This window comes from Labeo rohita, chromosome 8 (assembly GCF_022985175.1).
Source record: "Labeo rohita strain BAU-BD-2019 chromosome 8, IGBB_LRoh.1.0, whole genome shotgun sequence".
Taxonomy (NCBI): Eukaryota; Metazoa; Chordata; class Actinopteri; order Cypriniformes; family Cyprinidae; genus Labeo; species Labeo rohita.
The window spans coordinates 13,704,441-13,713,538 of NC_066876.1; the positions used below are offsets into that span (position 1 = coordinate 13,704,441).

The following is a 9,098-nucleotide window of genomic DNA, read 5'->3' on the forward strand; positions in this document are numbered from 1 at the left end:
GATCTCAGCAATTCTACACATGCTGAGATTTAGGATTGGTCTCAATGTTTTTGTTTCACAATATTTAACACTCAGTGCAAACTGCAATTGCCAAACCTCATTTAAATTTTAACGGCAGTTTTTATTGTTTTCACTTGTGTCATGTTTGCAATTCCAATCAACAGCCTATATAGTCTATTAATTTTTTAACCATTGTTTCTAAAGTCTTGCAAGTTTATGACTGAAATTCCAAGTCTTTTTTATTTTAAACTTGACATTTTCAGATTTGCCAGATGAGTCCATACATACAGATTTGATTATTCTGATCAAATATCAGAAAGAAAGGTAGAAAAGGCAGCACACTGAAAAAGGTACAATATGAATAGTATACATATGCATAAATAGTAAAAAATACAACAGTACATGAAAAATTCTGATGGTAGAAAAACATTTAGACTGAATGAAAAAGCATGAAAAAGTTTTTTTTTTTTCATCATTCACATATAGAGTTACCTGACTAGTTCAGTTCAATACTATTTGTTGTAGCACCATGCATCACACACATAATAACAGGACAAATGTTTACAAAGATGACAAGAATATGCCAAAATAATGTGGGAAAGGAATATTCCACAAAATCTGACTCGACAGTGCAACTTGAATTAATATTATATGCTCACCACCACAGTGAGTTGGGATAAGGCATGAAGATGAGTTTGGACATTTATTTTTATGTACTTGCTCAATTTTCTTCATTTTAACAAAACAAAACAAAAAAATGCACATTTTAAGCGTCTGTATTTGAAGTTCACTCATGAGTACCAATAGCAGCTATAAATCAAGGTGGGGCAGATTCTGGGTTGTAGCAAAGCATATACTACAGGTTTAATAGATAATTGTGATTAACCACTTGCACTTTTTACTTTGTAATCGCTGAACTCACAGACACAATTTTGGAAGAGGTCAAGTGTCCTTATGTAATTCAGCCTGAAGGTGGCACTGTCATGTTGTTTGACAAGCTATATACCCATGCATAAAGTGTCATATGTGACCCTGGAACACAACACCAGTCTTAAGTAGCCAACAATGTATAGCCAACAATACATATGGGTCAAAATTATTGAATTTTCTTTTATGCCAAAAAATCATTAAGATATTAAGTAAAGATCATGTTCCATTTAGATATTTTGTAAATGTCCTACCGTAAATATATCAAAACTTAATTTTTGATAAGTAATATGCATTGCTAAGAACTTCATCTGGTCAACTTTGCAGGTAATCTCAATATTTAGATTTTTTTTGCACCCTCAGATTGTCCTTTATGACTGGTTTTGTTGTCCAAGTTCATATGTGCATATGTGTTTGAATGTTGAATTGTAGAAATTCAGGAGAGGAAAATAAAGCCATGTTGGCTCAACAAATACAAAACAAACACAACAGAATGGTTTACTCTGCTGAAAAAAAAAAAAAAGAAAAAAGAAACAATAGAAACAATCACAGAATTTGTAATGGTTTTACTGTTTATAATGGGGAATTGTGTTGGTTTTAATGGAAACTGTAAAAGGCCTTGTGGGTCTCTACTGGTAATTTGGCACCTTCTATTGGTGGCTTGTTAAAACTACTAAGTCCTAATAGAATATGTCCTTAAACACACTACAGGAAAGCATTTATAATGGTTTTTATGGTTAATAGTTGATGGTCTGTAATGGTATTTGTAGTGGAAACCTGTGATGGTCTCTATGTATTATTTTTTTCAGCAGGGTCCAGGCTATTCACCCAAGGAATTTTAAACAAAAGGATTTAGTCATTAATTTGGTACGCTACTCTGCACATTCTCCTGCCCACTTTTAAAGAGCAACAGACATGTTCACAACCTGACTTACTAGTTGCTAAACTAATGCAAACTAAACTAAATCATATGTGAGATTTTAATATGCGACCCTGGACCAAAAAAAACGTAAGTAGCACAGTTATATTTGAAGAGTTCCAATGCAAAAGCCTCTAAAAGCCATCTTGGTCAAAAATGAGATAACGATACTGAGTGAATGCTCTCCACACATGGTATATGTTCATCAAGTACTTTCATATCAAATGTGCTAAATCCCAGACTGAACTCATTCAGAAGTGGAAGTACATACAAAGAAACCTATACATAGTAGCCAAAAAGAAATGCTAATTTTAAAGAAAAACGTCAGACGTACGTAAGGCTTTTGCATTTGAACAATACATTGTATGGGTCAAAATTATCGATTTTTCTTTTATGCCAAAAATCATTAGGATACTAAGTAAAAATCATGTTCCATTAAGATATTTTGTTAATTTCCTACCTTAAATATATTAAAACTAGATTTTTGATTAGTAATATGCATTGCCGGGAACTTTAACTTTAAAGGGGATTTATATTTTGAATTTTTTTGCACCCTCAGATTCCAGATTTTCTAATAGTTGTATCACAGCCAAATATCGTCCTATCCTCAATTTAAAAAAAAAGAAAAATGACCCTTAAGACTGGTTTTGTGGTCCAGGGTCACATATATCCTATATGTGACTATAGTCTAGAAAGTACAAAATATATTGGTTGTAGAATGCTACTGAAAGAAATTTACGAGTTAAATGTAGAATTGAATGTTTATATAAAAAGTCTATGTTATCAAGTGGATTAATATTTTGGTGGGGCGCTCCCCCAACAGCCCCTACAGACGAGTAAAACTTTAAAATAAAAAAGCAGTGATACAGTATCTCCTCCAACCCCAGTTATAACCCCAATACAGTATCAGAAATGTCTATGACACTTTGTAGCTCCAAAACAAGACACTAAATGATCAAGATCTGCAACTATAACACAGCTAAGGTGCCATCATGTGACCGCTACTAAAGTCACTTTTTACAGTGTCAGGTTTTTCTCTAGGTTTTGTTTTGGAAATAGGTTTCACACGGCTATGAAATCTCTTGTGCGATCTTAAATTGCAGAGCCATTTAAATCTCTTTCTGCACAAAGAACACATATAAGGTGTCTTGTCTGCATGACTTTTCAGGTGTATCTTTAAGTGTGATGGCAAATGAAACTTTTTATTACATCGATCGCAATTAAATGGCCTCAGTCCAGAATGAATGCGCAGATGATTTTCAAAATTGCTTGTCTTTGCGAACTTCTTGCCACATTCAGAACACTGCGATTTCTCTCCGAAATGAGTTTGTAAATGACTTTTCAGCTGTCGTAGATAGGCGAAACTCTTCTCACACTGAACACACATGTAAGGCCTGTCTCCAGTGTGAAGCCTCATGTGAGCTGTAAGATTTCCTTTAAGTGCGAAACTTTTACCACAAGGACAGGAGAAGGGCTTTTCTCCAGTGTGAATTCGCATGTGAATCTGAAGTTTAGATTTGCTTTCGCAAATCCTTCCACAGTGATGGCACGTAAAAGGCTTCTCGTTGGTGTGAACACTTCTCATGTGACCATTAAGAAGACCTTTGTATCTGAAACTCATGCCACACTGATGGCAACTAAAGGGCTTTTCTCCAGTGTGAAGCCTCATGTGATAATTCAGGAGTCCTTTATGTATGAAACGCTTTCCACACTGAGGGCAGGAGAAAGGCTTTTCTCCTGTGTGAACTTGTATGTGGATCTTAAGGTTTGATTTGCTTTCACAAATCCTTCCACAGTAATTGCACACGAAAGGCTTCTCCTCTGTGTGAATGTATCTTATGTGACGACTAAGTTGTCCTTCAAGAATGAAACTTTTTCCACATTGAAGGCAGGTAAAAGGCCTTTCTCCAGTGTGAAGTCTCATGTGGTAATTAAGGGATGTTTCGTGTTTTAGACACTTTCCACATTGATTGCACTTGAATGGCTTTTCCTCAATGTGACATTTCATATGTGCCTTTAGGTTGTTTTTTATTTGGAACCCCTTTCCACACTGGTGGCACTTGAAGGGCTTCTCTCCGGAGTGAATTATCACATGCCTGTTAAGGCGTTCAATGTCTTTGAAGCTTTTTCCACACTGATGACAAATAAAATGGCTCTCTCGCAAGTGAATTCTCTTGTGTAAATTAAGGGTTACTTTATGCATGAAACTCTTTCCGCATTGGTCACATTTGAAAGGTCTTTCTCCAGTGTGAATCCTCATGTGATCCTTTAAGGTCTTGCTTCGTATGTAACTCTTTCCACACTGATCACACTTAAAAGGTCTTTCTCCAGTGTGAATTCTCATGTGATCTTTTAAGGTCTTGCTTCGCGTGTAACTCTTTCCGCATTGATCACACGTGAAAGGCTTCTCTCCGGTGTGAATTCTCATGTGGTTTTTAAGGCTTCCTTTCGTAGTGAAAATGTTCCCACACTGCTGGCAGGTGAAAGGGCACTGTACATTGTGCATTAACTCATGTTTTTTAAGGCTTTTTTCGTAAGTGAAATTCCTGCCACATTGAGGGCAGGCGTAACAGTTTTTGAAACTTTTCTTTCGAGCTCTTTTTTGAGAGGACTCCTTTTCAGTCTGCACACAAAGATTTTCTCCATGACGTTTCTCATATGGATCTTTCTCCTCTGATTCATACAATTCTTGACTCTCGACTTTCATCACCACCAGGTCTATGGTTAAAAAAATGCAAAAATACAAGTTAACCCAGTTTAATGGCACAAAGTAACCAACATCAAACTGCTATTTTTATTCAGTGTACTCAAAGGATAATTATTCTCAATAATAATCTTAATAATAGCAAATAAGCAAGTCTAAATACATGCAACAGCTATTTTATAATAATTTCCCTAGTAAAAAAAGTAATAGATTTAAAATGCATTTATTTTATACTAAGTATAGGTCAAGGTTATTTACATACTGAAATATTGCTTAAGACTTAATATTCTAAATAAACTGTATTTGTTGTATTACTTGTGCACAGTGCACATTTCTTAATATTAAAGGAGAAGTCCACTTCCAGAACAAAAATTTACAGATAATGTACTCACCCCCTTGTCATTCAAGATGTTCATGTCTTTCTTTCTTCAGTCGTAAATAAATTATGTTTATCTGAGGAAAACATTTCTGCATTTTTCTGCATATAGTGGACATCTATGTTGCCCCGAGTTTGAACTTCCAAAATGCAGTTTAAATGCGGCTTCAAATGATCGCAAATGCGGTTGTAAATGATCCCGGCCGAGGAAGAAGGGTCTTATCTAGCGAAATGATTGGTTATTTTCATAAAAATAATAGAATTTCTATACTTTTTAATGTCAAATGCTCGTTTTGTCTTACTCTGCCTTAACTCTGTTTTTTTGTTCCAGTTCATGACAGTTAGGGTATGTCGAAAAACTCCCATCTCATGTTCTCCCTCAACTTCAAAATCGTCCTATATTGCTGTTTTACCTTTTTTGTTAAGTGTGTTTGATCTTGTTTGCATGTTTACTTTGCAAAGACTGGGTCGGTACTTCTGCAGCAATGTAGGATGATTTTAAAATGATTTTTGAAGTTGAGGGAGAAAATATGATTGGAGCTTTTCAACATTCCTTAACTGTCTTGAACTAGAATACACAGAGTTCAGGCAGAGCAAGTTTCGCTAGATAAGACCCTTCTTCCTCAGCTGGGATTGTTTACCACTGCATTTGGGATCGTTTGAAGGGGATCGCATTTGGGATCGCATTTAAACTGCATTTTGCAAGTTCAAACTCGTGACACCATATCAGTCCATTATATGGAAAAAAATTCTCAAATGTTTTCCTCTAAAAACATCATTTCTTTACAACTGAAGAAAGAAAGACATGAACATCTTGGATGACATGGGGGTGAGTACATTATCTGGAACATTTTTGTTCTGGAAATGGACTTCTCCTTTAAGCCTAAAGTACGTTTTAATGTCCCTATTGATGAGTACTGTATGATCTTATCGATAATATCGGTCTTTAAATGCAAAATATTTAAAGTGTACCTAAAGTATACTTGAAATAGTTCCACTTTAGCACAATAAAATATACTTAAGTATATCTTTAGTAGGACTTCAGCACTACTTCCACACAATTAAAATGCATTAAGTACAAAATTATTTTTTCCAATTTAGCACACTTTAAATATAGCAGTTTAGTATACTAAAAGTACAATTGCAGGGTATTTTTATTTAGTACATAATATATAAACATATTTGTAGTATACTCAGCATGAAATAAATGTATTTTAAGTACATTTTAACATATTTATTTTTCAGTACGTTTAGATCACCAATGACAGGATTTTTGGACTATACATAAATTGATATTACATGTATGTATAATATGCTGTAATAACCTAATTAAATAAATGTTTTATTATAAAGTGGTTTACAGCATATAAATTTACATATCTCTTTAACATCATGTATGCAACCCCATATTGCACAATATATATGTTGACTGATACAATCCTCCTTATTCCTGTTAATAATATTAAAACTTCAATGCTGTAATTAGTTGATGACAAACCAGTTTAACTTGCAAGGCATAATAGTTAAATCTGCACAATGTGTGCAGTATGACAACACATTACCTAAGCTATGCATTCTTAAGAATAATGGTAAATTAATGCTCTGCATCTTGCAAAAACATATCAGAACACTTGATATAAGATTGTGTTTTTTTACTCCTCAGTCTGCCTGGTCTAGTTTTTATTTATTTATATTATGTGTATTTGTTTTTTTTGTTTGTTTGTTCATTTGTTTTACTCCTCTACCTGCCTGGTTTTATAAATTGCAACCTCTTATGTTAAAACAAAAGACAACAAGTTTTGTCAATTTTTTTTTTTTTTATTGACGTGAAATTGTAGCAAAAATGAAAGTGCTCTGACAACAGTCATTAGCTGAATGCATAAAAAACGACACTTGACATTGGAAAATAAACAAATACATAAATAAATGAAATAAATAATAGAACAAATAGAAATACAAACAGAAATGAAATTGATGTAATAGAACTGATGTAATAGAAGACGAAGCTCCATTGAAACATCTTGTGTGATGTCTTTACGTCCATCATTATGTGTTTTTTTTGTAAAAAGGTGTGGCAGTTGGTCCTGTTAGATGATGAGGCTGTGGGGTGTGACAGCATCTGTCCGGGTAGAAATACACAACTGAGTTTAGAATCACACTCTGCTGTTTAAGTAAAAGAAATTATGTTTATGAAGCCAATGTGAATGGACGGTTTGTGAGTCCTTTAAAAATGTGAAAAATTATTAAAAGTCATTAGATAGCTTTAATGTTTTTGTAATTGAGCATTTTTAATTATAAACCCAAGTAACAACTGAAAACTCACAAACAATATAGATCATCAATTCTGTATGTCACTTACTTGCTTAAAGAAAAAGAGGAGACAAGTGTCATCAACTGAACAGCTTGTTACATTTACATGTGCTGTTAAAAAAGGAAAAAAGGAAAGAAAAAAAGAACAGTATGATGAAATAAGTTGCAATTTCAAAATTAACATTTAAAGAAATTTTGAAAAGGATATAAAGTACCTGTGTTGGACTAGTTAGATGCCTCAACTCCAGAAACTCGAAAAGAGGGTGACTTTGAAAGAATTTTCTGACAGTTCAAAGTTTTTATTATTATTATTATTATTATTATTATTTAAGGAGAGGAAAAAGAACGCTAAACACAATGAACCATTTCAAGCATAAATTGGTTCTTCAAGACTGTTTATAATAGAACTATTATTAATTGTTAGCAACCTTTAAAGAACCATCTTTTTAGGAGTATTAATATAAAACATTATATGCTAATGACATGCTATTGATATAGGAATAAAAGTTTGTCTAGTTTTTTCATTTTCCTGTCACCTATGTTAGAAACTGGCCTAACAAATGTTGAGTTAGCAGTGTAGAGTAGACACAACTGTAACATCAGTAACTTATTTAGTGGTTTGTCACGCCACTACACAAATGAAGCTGAAGTACCATCAAACTGTACTATTATTTAAAAACTGCAACATTTTTCACATTTATTATTCATTTGTTTATAGGTCAGCTTTTTAAAAAACTAATGACAAATAAACCAATGACTAATAAACCAACCTGTATCATCCTCAGCATCTTCAATTTTCACTGTGCATGACTCTGAAATGCTCACGTCTTCACTCTCCTCTTTAATAAATGCCATCTTGATAATAGTATGTCACATGGATCTCAGATGTTCTCAGTTTCTTGTTCCTGTATGTTTGGACATTTTGTCTTGTTTAATATTTCGAAAACAATTAACAGAAAGAATACAAATCCGAATCTAATCTGTTATTTACATATGAATGAATGCGCTTTATTTAAACAAATAACATTCATAAATGTTGGGCCATTTACGAGACAAACCATGAGGGATCGTGTAACGCCTTATAGTTCAGTTTCCAGACACAAAAATACAAAAATGAAAAGGATGTAATGTAATCAAATAATGTCAAGATTTAGAAAATTATAATTGAATGGCAGGAGAGAAAACGGCATTTGCCTATTAACTGAAAACGTAACTGTAAAGCGTTACAGGACACCTCACATAATCTCTTCCTTTCATATTACTTGTAAAGACAACAGATCGACTGATCGATTCGTATCGATTTCAACACCTCAAATACTTAAGCGTGATAAAACTCAAACCTTTGTTGAGCCAGAGGAGAGCGGTCCAGCCATGTGATGTCACAGACAGATCAAAATAAAAGTCCCGTTCACATACATGCATTAAAAAAAATACAAATTAAATATGTCAAAGTAATTTAGAGAGAAAAATACAAAGTGTGTATTTTAGCAAGTGCTTGGTAAAATACATATTTTGAAACATGTTATCCACTAATGCGCTGAAAATACAAAAAGTACCAGTAAAAGAGTGAGTACCATATCTGAAATTCAAGATTCTGTCTAAAAGCAAAATATTGATATTTAGGTTCAGTAACCATATAAACACACTTTATCAATGAATTCTCTTCATGCTGTGATTCAGGATTGGTCTGGAACTTGGAACTTAAAGGGAAAAGAATACATTTTTATGTCACATTGTGCCGTGATTGCAGTTTCCCCTAACTATTATCCCATGGACATAAATTCTAAGTCTTGTTTATTTTAAAGTTATGGTCTGTTTCTGACTGGCCAGATAAGTTCACATACATGCAGTTTTCATTATTT

The 9,098-nt window shown here is 33.5% G+C and overlaps 1 protein-coding gene across 2 annotated transcripts; it reads right to left on the reverse strand.

Moving 5' to 3' along the window:
- Positions 1-119: 119 nt before the first annotated feature.
- LOC127169153 (gastrula zinc finger protein XlCGF26.1-like) lies at positions 120-8,805 on the reverse strand. Of its 2 annotated transcripts, XR_007828212.1 has the most exons (4): positions 8,007-8,143; positions 7,452-7,518; positions 7,286-7,347; positions 6,654-7,045 (listed from the first exon to the last, which is right to left on the reverse strand). XR_007828212.1 is itself a non-coding variant. In XM_051116319.1 (3 exons), exons 2-3 carry the CDS (start codon positions 8,089-8,091, stop codon positions 2,826-2,828), a joined length of 1,824 nt encoding a protein of 607 aa, XP_050972276.1. In that variant the 5' UTR covers positions 8,092-8,141; positions 8,577-8,805; the 3' UTR covers positions 120-2,825. The 2 variants fall into 2 exon arrangements, 1 of the variants encoding a protein (XP_050972276.1); XM_051116319.1 differs by lacking the exons at positions 6,654-7,045; positions 7,286-7,347; positions 7,452-7,518 and adding exons at positions 120-4,564; positions 8,577-8,805 and having other exon boundaries at positions 8,007-8,141.
- Between the last annotated feature and the right edge of the window lie 293 nt (positions 8,806-9,098).